Below are 18479 nucleotides of genomic sequence, written 5' to 3'. Positions count from 1 at the left end.
TTGTTATTGTGACACATGTTATGTAAACTACTGAGTAATGAAAACTTACCTTAGAGCAGTTAGCTCCACTGTATGTTGGCACTTCAGAGTTTTTAAACTGTTAGATCTGTTTTGTTTTCATGTCTGTCTTCTTTTCATGTGTTTAGTATTTGTTGCTGCTATGGACCTTGAAATATCTTCTGATTCAAGAACTTGCACTGTTCTTCCATCTCGCGGTACCCATCTCACAGCTGGTCTCAATTCTAATGTTAGCAAGGCTGATTCTGCTGTCAAATTGAATGGCTTGCATTCTCCTATCAGCGTAAAATCCAGGCTTAATTTGAGTATTGAGGTTCCATCTGCTTCCCAGGTAAAACCCAGTAATACTAAATATCTGCAATATATTGTAATAATTTGGAATTGCTGGTCTTATGTGGGCAGAACAAACAAACAAAAAAATGTTGCATCATTTTTTTAAAAAACTGCAGTTGGATAGAATGCACAGAAAGAGATGGTTATTAGTGCAAAACTATTTTACCTTAATAAACTGATGTTTAAAAAGCAGTCTTATAGACTGACTCAAAGAATAAAAGTTATTCAAAGGATAGAAGCTTAATGTTCCTGTCTGTTTTGCTTCCCGTCATCATTTGACAAAGGATTGAAATGGAACAGGAATGAGGAAGATGCCAAGGCTGAAAAATTAAAAAGCATTACCTTTCACTTTTCACAGCCACAGCTCTTTAAAGGAGCCTAAAGCCTAATTATAAAGGTCTGTCTCTATTACTGTGGCCTAAAGCTTGATCATGCTTTGTTGTGGATGTAGAACTGGAATTAAAATACTTAGAAAGACCACCAATTCCAACTGCCTCGCCACTTCAGGAATGACTAAAAGTTGAAGCATTTTACTGACAGTATTCTCTAAATACCTCTCATATGTAGGCATGGGGCATCAACTGCCTCTCTAGGAAGCCTGTTACAGTTACCATTGTCATAGTAAAGAAATCGTTCCTACTGCCCAGCCTGACTCTCCTCTGTTGCAGCTCTGTGCCATTTCCATCCTGCCATCAGCTTTCAGGAGCAGAGCCCAGCACCTCCCTTTGCTTCCTGTCCTAAGGGCACTGCAGGGAGCAGTGAGGTCACCTCTTGGCCTTCTTCTCTCCAAGCTGGACAACCTCGGTGCCCTCAGTCCCTCCTCACAGGACATGCCTTCAGCCCTACTACCAGCTTTGGTGTCCTCCTTTGTGTTCTTCCAAGTAGCTTATAACATCCTTTTTATATTGTTGAGCACAGAACTCCACACAGAGGCCACACTAATGCTAAATATAGTGGAAGAATCAACTTTTTTTTTTTTACCTGACAGCCATGTTGTCTTTAACACACCCCAAGATGCTGTTTGCCCCCTGGCTACTAGAACACTCTGTTGGCTCATGCTGAGCTGCTGTCACCAGCATACCCAGGTTCCTTCCTGCTGAGCTGCATCTCCAGCCACTTGTCTGCCATCTGTACCTGTGTCCAGTATTGCTCCGCCCCAGATACAGCACCTGGCATTTTCCTTTGTTGAACTTGATGCTGGTGATGATTGCCCAATACTCCAGTCTGTCTAGATCTCTTTGCAAGGCCTCTCATCCCTCCAGAGAGTCAACAGTACCTCTCAGCTGAGTATCATTAGTGAACTTGGCAAGGATACATTGAACTCCCACCTCTGGACCAGTGATAGAAATATTGAACAGGACCGGCCCAAGAATCAAGGGCAGCACTGCTAATGACTGGCTGCCAGTCAGGTATAGCCCTGATGTCTACAAACTTTTCAGCTGTACTCTTCAGAAGTTCATCACCCAACATAGTGTGTACCATCTCTCAGCTGGACAGCTTGTCCAGAAGAATACTTCGAGGACAGTATCAAACACCTTATTAAAATCCAGAGAGAATACTTCAACCACCTTCCCTTCACCTGCTAAGCAGGTGACCTTATCGTAGAAGAGGACTTCTTCCTGATAAGCACGTTATCTGTCTGGTAATAGCTTTATTCTTCAAATACCTTTTGATAGCACCCAGGATAATCTTCTCCATAACTTCTCCAGTTATTGGGGTTAGACCAACAGATTGTAGTTCCCCAAGTCTTCTCTCATAGCCTTTATGTCAATTGGAATAGTGTTGTCTAGGTTCCATTTATCAAGTGCCTCCGCAGACCCCAAGAGCTTTGGTAAATGTTGAGGTTGTTCAGCCATGACACCTACTGAGTCCTGCACTCAGCGCTGAATCCTGCCAGGCTGCAGGACTTAGGAAGATTTGAGTTGATCCAAATAGTCCCTTTGGTTTTGGTGACCACAAATGTAACATTGCTGCTTCGTGGTCCTCCAGCTCTGAGGACTTGGCAGCCAAAGATCTGTTATTAATGTTAAAAACAGAGGCAGAAAAGGCACTAAATGTCTCCACCATCTCCTCATTCTTAATGGTTAGGTGGCCATGTGCATCAAATGTCATTCAATTGTTTTCTTTAGATCTCAGCTTGCTGCTGAGATACTTAAAAAGAGCCTTTCTTGTTATCTTATACCGTAGTGGCCAGTGTCAACTCAAGCTTTAGTGTTTCTTGTTTTCTTCCTCCAAATGCAAACCGCAACTCTGTAATCAACCTGCAGAGTTTCTAGAGATCACACATTATCTTTTCCTGCTCAAGTTCCAAGAAGAGTTTCATGTTAACCAAGCCCATTTTCTGTGCTGCTTGTTAGACTTATGGTACAATGGGACTGCTTGTTCCTGTGCAAGTGGTTCTTAAAAAGTGACCAGCTTTCTTGGACCCCTGGATTCCCAGCAGAACTGCTAACTTGCTTCCCTGGTAGCTTAAAATTTCCTCTCTTCAAATCAGTGTGGCAACTCTGCTGACACTTTTTTCTCATTTCAACAAAAATTATGAATTCTAGTTGTGAAAAACATGAATGAACTTCAGAAAAGTTTCCATCAGAGAAATGAGGCACGTTCTGTAATCAGTGTTTAATGTTAGAGTGCTTTTGATATGATGTAGGTTTGTGAATTCCTTATTCTTACGTTAGCTCTTAGAGTTGTGTCTATTTGGTTTATTACTAACTTTTTAAATGTAATTTTTAGCGTTATTTTTTTCTCATACTTTTTTCAAGTGACATTGAAGCAAGGAATGTCAGCTTTTAGATGAGAGGAGGACAGTCTTTAAGTAAAGGTGTAGGGTTGGTTGGTTGGTTGATTGGCTGTTGATTCTCTAACACAGGAAGAACCTCCTTATTTCTAGCCCCCACGTTATCTTTCCCAGCTGGTATCTGCTTTAAAGGTCAGTTATGAGCAAGTTGAATCCTGTCAATACCTTAGGTATAAGCAGACTTATATGCTTCACTGTAAAAATTTCTGATTTTTATTTCTGTAATTTAAAGCTGCAAAAGCAATTGCTGACATTTTGTTAACAGCTTTCCCTAGTAGTTATACATTTGTAGAAGCTGAGTATGCTTTTGGCAGAAAACTTTTATTTTTCTGTAATGTAATGCTGAAGTATCTCATGATTTAAAAACAACGTGGCTGAAAAATAGGGAGTTCCACCACTTGCTCAGATTCTGCTGTAGGAGCAAAATGTAAGAACAGGAGAAACATGCACTAATTGTGCAGTGTAGTTCTTAAAGCCTTGGTGGCCTTATGGCACATTATGCTCCTCTTCCCTTTTGTTTCATAACTATATCATAATATGGAATTCATTATGAGGAAGGAGTGGTGACAGTTAGTTCTTTACTGCTAGTTATATATACTGTGTGCTAGGAAAGGAACAGCATGATATTTTAAACCCAGGATTTCCAGAGGATCTTTATAGTGATGTTACACATAGCAAACTTGGAATGAGAGGACTTTGAGGAAAGCTTGCTTACAGTTTGAGACGAGAACACTAGATACTGTAAAAAGAGAAAAGTGAGCAGTTGTATTTGCTGCCTACATGGTGTTAAATGATTATTTCTATTTTATGCTTTTTACATTTTGTTGCTGCAAAGCATAACTGCCAGGTCCCCAAAGGTTTGCACATTCACAGGTTAAGGTGAATTTTTTTCCCCCTCAAACGCAAAGACTATAGAACTATTTTCTTTTTTTTCTTCTTACACTGAAAATGACTTTGTGATCAGTTCTTCAGGGACATCTAAAAGGTTTTTGTTTTTTTTTTTTCTTGTATTTGTAGCTAGATAAGTCTGTGTTAGAAGCTCTGCCACCCGATCTCCGGGAACAAGTAGAGCAAATCTACACCATACAGCAAGGAGAGACCTATGGAGACAGCAAAAGAGAGCCAATAAATGGATGTAACACTGCACTTCTCTCACAGCCAGTTGGAACAGTGCTTTTACAAGTACCAGAGCTCCAAGAACCAAATGCCAATATGGGAATTAATGTAATAGCCTTGCCAGCTTTCTCACAGGTAGGATATTTGCAAGACATCAATAAACATCAACTTTCCACCTACAAGAAGAGCTAGCAGCTTTTTCTTGAGACAGAATTGCTAGAATCTGTTACTGACTCAAAATGAATGATAATCCTTTAATATCTTTTAGAAGTCTGTGCTTTTAAATATAACTTGCTCTATCACAAAGTATAATGATGGCATTTATTTATTAAAGATTTATAGTCATCAATATGCATGTTTGTCCTCGTAATGCAAAACCTTGTTTACACTTTGCTTTGTGACCTAGTGTGTAAATAATTGTTTTTCTGCATTGCGGCTGAGCTATGCTGCACCATCAGTCTAAAGCCATCCTAAAATCTGCTTAGCTGTTCACAGGAGACTCACTGTGTTTAAGTGTGGATGCTCTGATGGTGTAAAGCCAACCCTCTAGCTTCTGTAGATGTGATTGTTTACATCACGTTCCTCTGAGAAAGGCAGGCCTGGGTAAAGATTGTGCATTTCTCCATAATGCTGAAAAGGGCTCCTATATAGCTGGTCCAGGGCAAGGAAAGTGTGAGGTTCCTCAGAATAGTGGCCTGGAGTGGGGAGGAGGCAGCAGTAATGATGCTTCTGGTGATATTCCACCTTTTAATCCAAAATGATGTTAAACAAATGTAGGGCAAAAAAAAAAAAAAAAAAAAAAAAAATCACAGATTGGGATACACAGAGATACAGTATCTTGCATATGCATAATTTAAAATTATTGGTGATACTGCTCAATTTTACTTTTCCATTTGCTGTTGCTACATTGTTGTTCTCAATGTGCTGGCAACAAATTACATTTGTAAAGGGATATTTGGTGCTGTTTCTGAGGCATACTGATGCTTGGCTGTCAAAGAATGTATAGAAATTTAGATGAAATTCCTGACCTGCTTTCAGGAAATGGTAGTTAAAATAATTATTATTATTTTTAAAATGTACAGTCCATTCTGCTACTAAAATTTCTTCACCTTAATTCAAGTTAATTGGTTCAAAAACAGCTGGATCAATTTTCATTCCTAGATGGCAAATTTGGCTTTTCTGTATGGAAATACTGTGAGAATAGGAAGTGATTTCTCCATCCCTCAGCTTTCTTGAATTATGTAGTTAAATTCTCACCTGTTAATGAACGTGTCCTGGACTTAAGGGTTGAATTACACTGTGCTGTGTAAAATGAATTTGTGGGATATATCATCTGGGCAGGTCAGCATCACACAGCTGCCTGCCTGCTCAAGGGAGAAAACTTGTGGGCTGAGATGAAGACAGCTTACTAGGTAAAACAAAAGCTGTGCACACAAGCAAAGCAAAACAAGGTTGCCCAAAGAGGTTGTGGATGCCCCATCCCTGGAGGCATTCAAAGCCAGGCTGGATGTGGCTCTGGGCAGTCTGGTCTGGTGATTGGCTACCCTGCACATATCAGGGGGGCTGAAACTAGATGATCATTGTGGTCCTTTTCAACCCAGGCCCTTCTGTGAGAACAAGGAGTTAATCCACGACTTTGTATTAGTAGACAGATGTTCAGCCACTTCCAAGAAAGCAAAGCCTACACTCAGAAGTGAATGACATTTGTAGAAGTGAGGCGAACTGCTGGTGGCAGATCTGCACCTCCTCCTTACATTGCCTTAATGTGGTAAAGGTTCTGTTTAGAACTTGTACAGCATGTGAAAAGTGCTGGTATCTGTTTGCTGAAATGATTAAGAAGTGATGTTTTCCATAATGTGATACAGCTGCATGATAGATGTAATTGGGCAACGTGAGTACAGCGACTGCTGTACTTTTAGAAGGCAGGGATGGGGGGAAGAACAAAACTATGTTCATCTCCCTATACTGTATTATTCCTGAAAGGAATTGTAAAGTCTTGGAACAGAACAGTTGCAGTGTATGTGCGCCAAAAAAAAAGTTGTTAGTACTGGATACTGGGCCTCCCATTTTCCTGACTCTTGCATGTTTAACCAGTGAACATTAACTTTTCTAACATGCTTGTATTAAATAAAATTTTTATTTAAAAAAGAACTGAGGCCTTAGGAGTTAATTGGCTAGGGGCTGTGTTCTTATCAGTAAACGAAGGGATGGACTTCTGAAAACCTTTTGCGTTAGTTCAGGATATAAAGTAGTTGGACTTCTGCTGCATTTAAAGAAGTGAGACCGTTCCCAAGGATGTTTACCTGAGGTTTGTGTAGCAGTATCAAAACAAAGAGAGGAACAAATGTTTGGTTGTGAAGAGATTTGAGTTTGTCAGTTTAATGGCTGTTCTCTGAGTTAGGTTTAGCTGTGCTGTTAATAGCAGCTGAATAAAGGTGAAACATCTTGGGAAAAGCAGTTATTAGCACCTCTGATCATTTCTGATGGTTAGTGTGTTACACATCTATAAATAGTAACTTGTGAAATAATAAATGTTATGTTAAAAGGAAAATATTGTCATTTTACAAGCTAAAGTACAAGAAGAAATCATGCAGTCTATTTTACAGTGTTTCAGTTTTACAGTGTATCTCATCTGTTTTTGCTTGGCATAAAATGTAAATACCTTTCTCATGTGGGTAGTGTAGAGGAAAGCAGACACTGCTGATGACTGGCAAAATAATCAAATGAATCTTCCTTCTGTCACTGTTCAGGTGGACCCCGAGGTTTTTGCTGCACTGCCTGCTGAGTTGCAAGCAGAGCTGAAAGATGCATATGATCAAAGGCAAAAGCAACCAGAGCAGCAACCTGCTAATGCTTTTGGTAAGTATATATAGTTGTACAGTGCTTTTGTGTAGGAGTTGTTTAATACCTGAAAAGATATATGCATCCCTCAATGCTATGTAAATGTAAATAAAGCTTCTGGGAAGATACTGTGTTAAATCAAATTTCTCTATTTTTGATAGTGAGTTACAACCAGCTGTGGCCTCATTTTGCAAACAGATGCCTGGCTTTACTTAAACGGGTAATTAATTCAATTCATTGGGACTGTGGCACTAAACCCACCCATGTCCATATGTTTGCAGAATGGAATGTCAACTTGGTATGTCTCTTGATTTAAAGCACTGCATCTTCAGTACTTAGGTAGATGAACAAGTACATTTGGACTAGCATTCTCTTGGTTTATATAGCAATAGTACGTGCTTCAGGGTAATAATTGATACATGTCACCATGTCTGAGAGATGATTTTACTCCTACCTGGTCACCTGGGTCTCCTTTATGTAATCAGTAGAAAGATAGAAGATAAATTCCCTGTGAATTTGCTTGTTATGAAATGGGTTGGAAATGCCAGAGTTCATTGTCAGTTGAGTGCTGCATTATTACAATGAAACCTTGATTTCATGGGTAGCGGGCCACTGCACATAAGAGCACTTTGAGGTGCTCTTTGCTGCTGGTTCTGCTGGTACCCACAGGAGAGAAGTCTTAGCAGGTATCTGGGTTGGAGAGGGCTCTAGGGTGAGCCACCTTGTCCAGTAGGCTTCAGATTTCAATAGCTGCACATATTCAAGCACTGAAATGCTTGATATTGAAAGGCTTATGGATGGTTGAGTATCCCGAGGATACAGATGTTTAGGCAAGTGCTTTCCAGATACCTAAAATATTGCCAGTATCTGCAATGACAGGTGCACGTTAAGTCTATTTAGGTTATATTTACCTAATTGATTCATAGTTTTTGCAGAAGATAGTGTCCTTTTCAGTGAAAAAGCATTTGACTTTAGATGCATCAGTCATTGACTATTCCTGTGTTTTTTAGTATCAAAAAATCCTTGCCTACAACTGAAGCATGCAGCAACAAAAAATAAGAAAAAAATCAGGAAAAAAAATCCAGTCAGTCCTGTAAAAAAGATTCAGAGTCCTCTGAAAAACAAACTCCTGGGTAGCCCTGCGAAAAACATGCCAGCTACATCTGGAAGCCCACAGAAGCTAATGGATGGTTTCTTGAAACAGGAAGGAGCAGCTGTTCAGGTAATTGGAGCCCTAACGACAGCTTTCAGTAAAGCCACATCCCTTGCTTTAGATTTTGTCGGTGTTCACAAATATAGCTTGTTTTCTCTCCTGGATTCTTTACTAGATCATTACAATGCATGTGTGTCTTTGGTGTTACCATACTTGTCAGACTGAGCATTACCGACTTATGTTTCAAACAGCTAGAAGCAGTTCCATCAACTTCAGATGCTTCAGACCCATCAGCTTTGCAGACTGAACAGTGTGGTTCCTTCAGGCCACAGGCACCCAATTTGGCTGGAGCTGTTGAATTCAATGATGTAAAAACGCTGCTGAAAGAATGGATAACAACTATTTCAGGTAATGGATTCCATGCTAGTGATGATGTTACTTGCATCACAGGGAGAACTTTCTATTTTTTTAGCAAGCTCTTCATATTTTCTTCCATCTTTCATCAGTGTTCCTTTTGGTGGTTACTTTTCACAGTGATCTTAACTTCTTAATGCTTTGCAGTCCTGCAGTAACTTGATTCTTCCTACTCAGTTGTTCTTTGTTTTTGCCAGCTCCTGTTCTGTGTTTAGCATCATGACAATCTACCTGCTCTTCTCTTCAGCCCATGTGTCAGGTTCTTGTGTAATGCCTTGATGTTTCTTGTATAAAAGGTTTTTCTTACTTTGTCCAGTATGGTAAATCTCTATGGATTAAAGCTTTTAAAAGGGAATTCCACTTATGAAATTGCTGTTTTAGAGGAAAAGGAATGCATATTTTTTCACATAAAAAACTGCCAGAATGAATTCTAGAATAAAATGCAAAAGTATAACACTGTTGTTAAATTGTGATTTAAATCTTCATCGTGTCACACAATTAGCAATGCCTCCATATCTTGGGAAATCTGACCTGCAGGAGTCTACATTTCCTGGACAGTGCCATTTTCCTCAAGAGTTCTGAAAGAACCATTCCAATCTAAGTCACTTTTTCTTTTCCCTTGTCCTTTGGTTGCCATTTGTCCTTAAAGGAGGAGAGGATAAAAAAGAGTGTGATGCTTCAGGGTGTTGCAATCCACTTGTGTACAGAACTTCTGATGCTGGGGGGAGGTATGGGAATACAGCAGTTGTCAGATTGGCAGCTGAAGTGCTAACACTGCCTTGTTTTCTTCTAGTGCATTCTAATTATTCTTTGGTTGTATTGAGAGTGGACTTTGAGAAAAGTTCTCTCCATTCTTCTCATTGTTTTTTTACAGATCCTATGGAAGAAGACATTCTGCAGGTTGTGAAGTATTGTACTGATCTAATAGAAGAAAAAGATTTGGAAAAACTGGATCTGGTTGTTAAGTACATGAAAAGGTAGCTTAGTTGCTAATACTTGTGATATTTAAATTGTTAGCACTTTTGCAATAGATATTTATGAGGCCACAAGCCTGTTAGACATTTAATTGATGAGTGTTAATATTTTGAGCTTTAATTTTATTAAACATTAATAAAGTGGGGAGAGGGAGAGAGTTGGGCTGATGAAACAGATAGTCTGAAAAATTAATAATAGCATTTAAAAAGTATTTGCTACAAAGTTTTGTGTCATTATCCCTTTTCTTCAGTCTGTTTTCATTCATTTATCACCCTACCTTAAATCTCACCTGATTACAGTTCTGTATCTGGATCCTGTCTCACCTCTCCAACCCCATTAAACATTCCTGTTGCTTAGTTGCTGTGCTATTACTCCTCCCACGAGTCAGGAGGCACAGTTCCCATTTGTGGCCTGTTTACCAACTGACGCTTAACCATGTAGCTCAGCTTTCTGTTTCTTAGATCATGAAAACATTTATTTCACAGATCCAGTCATGCCCAAAGGACTACAACTTTTGTATTATGGGATGTCTTTAGGCCTCAGAAAACAAGATATCTGCAGTGAACTGTTCTGTTGAATATTGTAAATTATTTATAAAACTTATCAGAAAGCATCAGATATCATTGCTGGTCCCCAAATGTGAGATGTGCTCTGATGGCAGCAAGCACAGGACAAGGGACATGGAATTGAAAGATACGCAGTTGTCCATGTGGCACTGACATTAGATCCTCCAAAGCTGTACATGTAGGAGCCCTCTGCTGTCCTGCAGCAGTCATCCAGGAGGTGACTGGTAAGGGGAGAGAGAGAGAACACAGTGGCTCTATCTTCCTTGGGTATTTTTTACTTAGCTTTGCTTTTCTTTTAGTAGCAGCTGAACAATAGAACTAACTCACACTTATCTGTGTGTGATTTGGTTCCACTTGTAGGTGCACACACAGTATAGAGTCCCCCAGACATATGATTAAAATGCCATAGTTATCACTGGCATTTGTTGAGAGAGAGGTGTAGTGCCTGTGTGTTAGCTTGAGAAAGGAAAGATAGAGATGCAGAAACTTCTGTGATTCTGTAAAACTTGCCATGTTGGGTTCTTTTGTGTAAAGTCGTTGGAAAGTCCCTTAATCATTTCTGTGATAATTGTTTTTCAATTTGTAGACCAAAAGTAAGAAAAGCTGGTTCTGTAATGGTCATTTTCACCCTTTTTTTTTTTCTATTTTTTCTTCCTTTCAGGTTAATGCAGTCATCTGTGGAATCAGTTTGGAATATGGCATTTGACTTCATTCTTGACAATGTTCAGGTAGTTTTACAGCAAACTTATGGAAGCACATTAAAAGTTATCTGAACTTGTAGTGAGGAACTTGAGAGCCTGGAGCTCTCTGCTAGCTGTGCCATAAGTGCTTGTGAGGTATTTGCAAAGTGCATGATAGTAATGCCCTGAGTTTTTATAATTTCAAATTTCTTTTTAAACAACAAAGTGTTTTGTACATTTCTTTTCAGAAAGTGCCAAATTTGTCAGTATTGCATGTAAATAATTGTGTTAAAATTCTTTTATTGTAGTATAGAATCTATTTACAAAATGTTTGTTTATAAAGTTTTATGGATTTTTACAGTGAAGTGTTTACAGTTGTTTAATAAAGAACTGTATGTATATTTTTGTACTGATTCTATTTTGTCATGCTTCAGTTTGAATATCACTAACCCCTTCTATTAATGCTGCAGCTTTGATTCATTTCATGAAGTCCTACACACTGATGCTGTCTCAGCATACACAGGAGACTGCTGTATGTCCATCTGCTGCACTCTTATTTCTGGCTCCACAGATCTCAGACCAAGGGAAAAATACCATCTCATTTCTGCTTCATCCTTCAGTAAAAGAAGCCAGCATTTCCCAGGCATTCCCAGCACAGGTGGTAGCTGAGGTACATGTGCTCTCTGAGGTCTGCATATTCAGGTGTCCTTGAGCTATGTGCTTATGAAGGAGAACAAATGAAGACCCTTAAAGTTACTCAAAATAAGCCCTTTATGCTAGAGAGTAAGCCAGAGTGGAGCAATAAGTCTGTATCAGTCCTCTGAATTGCTTGTACTTGGAGTGGAGTCATGTTCCACTCTTCACATCCCACCAGGTAACATGCATTTCCTCTGTGCTACAACAGGGGGAGTGTGAGTAGCAGAAGTCTGTCAAGAAGGGGTCTATACCTGGTATCAGGAAAAGGTTCTGACCAGAGTGTGGTCAGGCTCTGGAACAGACACCTCAGGGCTGTGGTCACTGCCCCAAGCTGCCAGAGTTCAAGAAGGGCCAGGACACTGCTCTCTGACATTTGGTCTCATTTTTTGGGTGGTCCTGTGTGAAGCGAGGAGTTGGACTTGATGGTCTTAATGGGTTCCTTCCAACTTGGGATATTCTATGAAATAACCCCAACAATTTGTTCAAGATAAAGGATTTATATGCTTACACCTCTGTTGTTGGTGTTTTGGACAAGTCTGCTTTTCTAGACACATATCAGCCTCATGTAGTAACATTTAGCTCAGTATCTTGAAGGAAGGTTCAGCCACCTGAAAAGAAAACCCGAATGCACTTGAAGGAAACCCAAATGGTGAGAAAATCTTTTTATGAAAAAATCTGGGGGTGGGTGGGTCAAAATTACTGTAGAATTGAAAGATGGAATACAGTTGCTCAAGTTAGACATGAGCCAACAGGGCTCTTTCACAGGAGGGGTGGTCCACAGCTTCCTGGGCTGCATAAGGAAGAGTTGGCATCAGCAGGGTAAAGGAGTGGGACAGCTCTGAGCTCTGCGCAAACAGGCATGGACAGACTGAACCTAATCCAGGTGATAAAGAGAATGGAGCATCTCATACAAGGGAAGGCTTAGAGCACTGCAATTGTTCAGCTCTGATAAGGGTGGGGAATCTCATCCATGTATACAGACACCAAGAGAGGAGTAAGGAAAATAGACAGTCCTATCTCCGCTCTTAATTGACAAAGTACAAAAAATTCCTTTAAACTCCTTCCCACATCCCTGTAACTAAACCCTGGAGAAGATTGTTCAGAGGCCTTCTGGAGTCCTGAGCAGTAGACGAATACTCAAAACACAACTGGGACATACATAGTTACAGGCACTTCCATTCCTTTTCTCTATTCTGCTGTTAGGGAGAAGAATGTATGTGCTGCAGTTCAAACAAGTATTTAGCTCACTAGGTTTCAGGTACACAACTCTGATCCTTTGAGTGCTGCTCGAGATATACTTGAAGCCTGCATCTTCAAGAAGAGGATTACTTTTAACTGATAATTCCATTCTCCCTTATTGAGCTCTGCTTCAAACCCCTAAATATTTTATTCAAGTTTTCTGCTCCCCTTACACCGTTTAATGAAGGTATTTTACTAGTTTTGTAACAGCATCTCTGGGTGTGAAGAAACAAATTAAGAACACATCAAGACCACATTAGTTGACATCCATGATCTTAACATCTTTTATTAGTGTAACTTCAGTGATTGCATAGTTTGGGAAAAAAAAATTCTAACAATTAATTAATTGCAGTCTCCTCTGAGACACCGGAACTCATTCTGTTCTAAGCCACAGCCAAGTGCAGTGATGTGAGTCTAACCTCACTCTAACAAGATGAAAAAGTCCTTTTCCAGGGCAAGATAAAGTCTAACAAACAAAAAAAAATCCTGGTAAGTTCAATAAAATTCCATTATCAAAGGTGGCAAGTTATTAAATGTTCCTTTGTAATGGAGCATATACAGTCCCCCATATAAAATTCATTTTTTTTTTCCAATTAAAGAAGAGAGATCTAAGTGACAGAAGAAACTGCTCACTGCAAGTTAAATTCTTATATTTTAAATCATTAGATAGTTATGGATTTCACTTCAGCTCGTGTTTGTTTCCCAGCTCTCTCCCCAAGCTGTACATTAACAGAGGAGTGCTTGAGGAAAGGCAGACTGAGAGAGTGAAGGAATGGAGATGGTGGGATGGCACTGATTCCTGGTCATCACAAACCACAGAAAGAAAACGCCTTCTGAACAGGACCAGTCCTACCATGATGCGTGACCACAGGTCAGCACCTGAAGTCAGCACTTACTCACTTTGCAGCAGCTGCAGAGATGACACATCCAGCTTCCTCCCCACCACGACCCTCCCATCGTTCTGACCTGCAACTCACGAGGGACATTTTGTTTATTGAAGCACTGTCAAACGAGCAGCTGTATGTCCATCTCCTTTATTGCAGCTCTGCGTTATAATGATTACAGGTTGACTGTCATGAACTGTACAAGCAGTAGAAGGCGGCCAACTATGCTTTACATCATTTCACACAAAGCAAATACAGAAAGATCCAATTGCCTAGTTGTCTATTTAAAAAAATGTCTATAGGCACAAAGCAGAAGAATGTTGGAAAAGAGAGTCAAGGAAAGAGGTATGCATAAATAAAGAAGTACTTCTTACATCAAAAATGTCCCAAGAATCACAAAGTCTGCAGAAGCTTAGTTAATCAAATACTGCAGTACTGATCTCATCAGTATAAAAGTGAAAGAGCTTTAGTTCTGTAATAAAAATTCAATTTATTTTACTTTATTTTGGAGAGGAGGGAAAAAGGGTGGAAGGAAGGTGTAAGAGAAGAAAGGGCAAACTTTAAAACAGCAGCCAGTATTGGGAAGGGTGGTGGGAAAGGTGAACAGGCACATTGGAACCGTGGGAACATGTAAATTGACCACTGTCAAACCAGTGTAAATTTCTTGGTTTCTCATGGAAAACATTTTATCCACATATTTTCCTCCCAAACATATATCCAACACTGTCTTCAGTATATGACTTTGTTGGTAACTTTTAAAACAGAAGTAGCAAGTCTATTCCTGCTTCCCATCGCTGTAAAAAGTTATCTAGATGATTTCAAACACTTTCTTCAGCTCCACTATGAGCTGCCAGTCAGATTTCTGCATTTCGTCCCTGAACCAGTCCTTCAGAGCATCGATGGACTGACGGCTGATCTGTAACACACAAGACAAGCCCATCAGAAACAGATGTGCATGTTGACAAAGGCAGCTTTTCACACACCAGGAACAGTAACCTATAGAAAAGGCACCCATCTACAGAACAGGAAAGGGTGAGCTGTGAGCACCAACGACAGACAACGGTATGCAAACAGCTCACTTACTAGTTTTCCCCTCTGGTGCACTGAGCTTCCAAGTGCTTTTAGCTACAGTATCTCGTTCCTTTGGCTCTCCTGAGCAGCACTACTACAGAAATCATAATAAGGCTACGGAAACATAATAAGGCTATGGAAAAACAGAACAAAGCCCTATACGAGGAATTTCAAGTGGCTCCCTGTCTCCAATGAGAGTCACTAGTATCAGTTTTTCAAGCTTCACATGACTGTTTCACTTCATTACCCCTATGTCATACACCACAAATACAACTGGCTTTTACCTTACTGACGAGGATGTCTGTTGCTTCAAAATGCCGTCCATACATTTTCGGTGATTCACCAGGAATAGGTTCTATTTTAACACACACTTCTTGGCCTTTTTTTGCCACCTCCACTGGCTTGTGGTTTATTTCAATACTTGTAACTATTCCAATGTCAACAAACTGTAACACAAGGAAGAAACTGTAAGATAGATCAGTAAAACCTGTGCATGGGTGCTCTCTCAATTCTTACTAGTTGCTCACGTGAAGCTATCAGAGCCACTACCTCAGAACATGCAAAAGCAATGAGCACTGTGAGCATACATGGAAAAGGGCAGCGGTGCCAACCCCTCTGTAGCTCATCTGCCTTATTTGTTATCCTTCAGAACATCAAGACTTGAGTTCTCCCCTTACTAGCAACCAGCAGTGGAAGTTTTGCTTGTTACTCTGCATCACAACATCAAAATTGCATGAAGGAGGAGAGAGGCTGCCTGCCACAACCATGCTATGCTTCTTGGCAGGGCACTCTTTGCTGCAGGATGCAACTCTTCCAGCAGAGTAGCCTGATGGCTGATCATTGCAATAACTGATCTAAAACTCTCTCATCTCCTCTGCCAAAATTCTGCACAACGAGGAAGTGCATGCAAACATTTCCTGGTGCATCACCCCAGCAACTACCAGCTAGATCAAGCATCCTTGGGAAGAAGCTCTTACTCACGTTTTTGCTGGGTACACACATGGGGGTCCCCTGCTTCACCTGGCCTGCCTCCACAACCACACCCATCACTATTGGGTCACGGGAGTTGAAAATAAACTGAGGGAGTATTTTCATCTTGCAAGGAAATACTGCTATATGCCTGGAAGACAACAAAGAAAAGGCATTTTGAAATAGATGCTGCAACAGCAACCAGAGCACACAGTTCTGCCCTCTATCATACAGCCTAGGTGTTTATTCTAACAGTGTCACTTGACAAAGCATCAGGGAGAAAAATTCTCTGCTGATTCTACTCAATACTCCATCTTCAAGAACTATAGGTGACAATGACCAGGCAAGGATGTCATGGATTTTGTTGTGACTGGCTCAGGCACTGGCTAAGACTGTGACCAAAGGAACAGTAATTGCAGTACAATTATAACCTCAGAGGAGCATGAGAAGTGTTGCCACAATCCATCAGCGACTGAAGAAATTCAAAACTTTTGTTTGTGAACAAGTATTTTAAAATGTTGAGCTATACAGTCTCAAATTTGGATTAAAAATAAACTGGTTTACTGTCTTTACTGAGGACCAGATTCCAAAAATTAAGTTTTGGATCCCCACAAATCCTTAAATGATGATTCATGCTATTACAGTCAGAACTGAGCCCTGTTCACTGGAATTACATAAACATGAAACAGTAGAACCCAAATCCTTCTGCTTGCTTTCTCAACTCTGCAGCTCCCATCTGTCAGAAAGTAGGAAAAACAGCCAAGTACATGAGGGAAACCTTATTAAGAACGCTCCATATTGTATGAGCTAAGTCTTGTAATGACTTCACAAGTCCCACCCTACTAAACCTAATCCCAGATGTAAACGTTTAGACTGGACTGTATTCCTGAAAACTAACAGTTTATTGTCCCATCTTCTTCCTCTTTTCCTTCCTTCACTGCTTCTAAGGAATAACTTGCAATCAACAAGCAAAATGCATTTTCATTTAGTAATAAAAGGATTAAGAGACTGTGTTACTTACGAAGCATGCAGAATAGGACTGCTTTTACTTACTTGAATTCTTCTTGTTTCTGTTTTTTGTAGTCTTGTCTATATTTTGTGAAGGCATCAAATAAGTGATAAATTATTTCAGCACTAAAAATTCGCACTCCTAAGCTATCAGCCATTTCCTGCGCATCACGTTCGATCCTCACATCAAATGCCAGGATGACTGCATATCTGCAACAGAAAGAAGTCAGGCAGTTCACAGAACTGCAGCTAAGAACAGAGGCTTCCCAAAACACCACTATGCATTTACCAACACTGTAAAGCAAAGAGCTCACTTACTGTGGGTCGTGCTCCAACATAACGGATGCCTTCATAACATCTTTTTTATGGACAGGACCTATATTAATTCCTGCATACTATTGAAGAGAAAAGACACACACATTAGTCACTGACCTTTCTGAGTTGAAAGGAAACAGTTATCAACTCAAACTCCACCACACAGCAATAGAAACAATATCAGATGCAGCACAGAGAGCACTTACTGGCACTTCTGACGTTTTAAGAAATTCAAGTAATGCTTCCAAAGACCCTAAAGTAGAAGCCTGGACATAAACACCTTTCTCTTCTAACTTGATGGCATTCAGTGTTTGCTTCAGTTCATGTATCAGTTCATCCTTCAGAAAGAAAAGCAAGGTTTAGTTCTATTGCTGTTCTTGATATGCAGCCTTTTTGTTCCTGACAGCCATACCGACAGGTACCAACGTGGAGCCTCACAGTACAGGTCACACACAGCCCTGTGATACACCATGGCTTGGTGAGAAGAGCCTGTACCGAATTGTATTTGAGGACTTTGAAAGAAGGTGACCACATCACACAAAGCAGATACCCATCTTGAGAGCCAGTAACACTTCTCTGCAACCTATGTTGTTCCACCAAGCACAGTAGGCTTCTACCAGCAAGATGAAAGAAAACACAAAACAGCATGTGCCAGTGCCTTCAGTTGCTCAACTGAAGATTAACAAAGACAGAGATCCCTAAAACCATTGGCTGAAAAGGATTCTGAATACCCCATGAGCATCAAGGCCTAGGTACACCATGGAGGATACCAGAGCAGAAGGGCCACCTTGTTGCTCTGAGATGTTACAATCCTGTTTTCAAGAGCCTGCGATTCTCAAGCCTGAACATTCTTTTCCTCTAACAGATTAATAGTTGTTACCTTTTACTTTAAGTTCTCACACACCTACTACAAATAGATTTTATGTACATGCATGATCTACCCAGAAAAAGCCTTTAATTGGAGGACCTGAAAGATTAACCTTCCTTAAGAGGCAAAGGTAAGTAAACAGTAGGCTGAATGAAAACTATGGTTAAACAAACTATCAGCACAGTGGGTCTTCTTTTTAAACTAGCTTCTTCACTTTGGAAGGGCAGGAGCATCTCATCTAAATTTCAGTTTTTGAGATAGATGTGTTCTTTCTTTGGCCACTTTGAAAGTTACAAAAGAAAGTTTATTACACAAGTCTTAAATTAGCTTTCCAATTCTGATGACAGTTTAAGAAACTCCACCAGCAGATAAGCCTAGTGTGATTTCATTGAAATATATGTATGAATTACTACAGATGCTGAATCAGTAATTATTAATGTAGTCAAACTGTGCTATGATATGTTTCCAGTCCTTATTCCATAAGCAGAGACAACACAGCAAAATACCAGGGAAAACTAAGAATCAAGATACCAAAA

General features: G+C 40.0%; 2 protein-coding genes across 4 annotated transcripts in view; one reads left to right on the top strand and one right to left on the bottom strand.

The window, feature by feature from the left end:
* Positions 1-11257, top strand: part of REV1 (REV1 DNA directed polymerase) — a 56130-nt gene extending 44873 nt beyond the window's left edge. For 2 of the 3 annotated variants that reach the window (XM_031605219.2, XM_031605218.2), the window contains 7 exons: positions 147-349; positions 4166-4399; positions 7015-7123; positions 8116-8327; positions 8510-8666; positions 9547-9649; positions 10875-11257. In XM_031605219.2, coding sequence (XP_031461079.2) covers positions 147-349; positions 4166-4399; positions 7015-7123; positions 8116-8327; positions 8510-8666; positions 9547-9649; positions 10875-10986 — 1130 coding nt within the window. In that variant the 3' untranslated portion in view covers positions 10987-11257. The other variant, XM_090127301.1, reaches the window with a different exon arrangement.
* A 1825-nt stretch (positions 11258-13082) lies between these two features.
* EIF5B (eukaryotic translation initiation factor 5B) overlaps positions 13083-18479 on the bottom strand; it is a 32030-nt gene continuing 26633 nt past the window's right edge. Inside the window, exons 19-24 of the mRNA XM_031605221.2 lie at positions 17282-17413; positions 17079-17155; positions 16806-16970; positions 15765-15903; positions 15068-15229; positions 13083-14628 (exon numbers count right to left, since the gene is read on the bottom strand). Of these exons, the coding sequence (XP_031461081.1) occupies positions 14521-14628; positions 15068-15229; positions 15765-15903; positions 16806-16970; positions 17079-17155; positions 17282-17413 (783 nt within the window). The 3' untranslated portion in view covers positions 13083-14520. The remainder of the gene's footprint in view (positions 14629-15067; positions 15230-15764; positions 15904-16805; positions 16971-17078; positions 17156-17281; positions 17414-18479) is intronic.

Source organism: Phasianus colchicus, chromosome 1 (genome assembly GCF_987193195.1).
Source record: "Phasianus colchicus chromosome 1, bPhaCol1.hap1.1, whole genome shotgun sequence".
NCBI classification, from domain to species: Eukaryota; Metazoa; Chordata; class Aves; order Galliformes; family Phasianidae; genus Phasianus; species Phasianus colchicus.
Note: the sequence above shows the minus strand (reverse complement) of the source record. Positions and strands in the feature narration are given on the sequence as shown.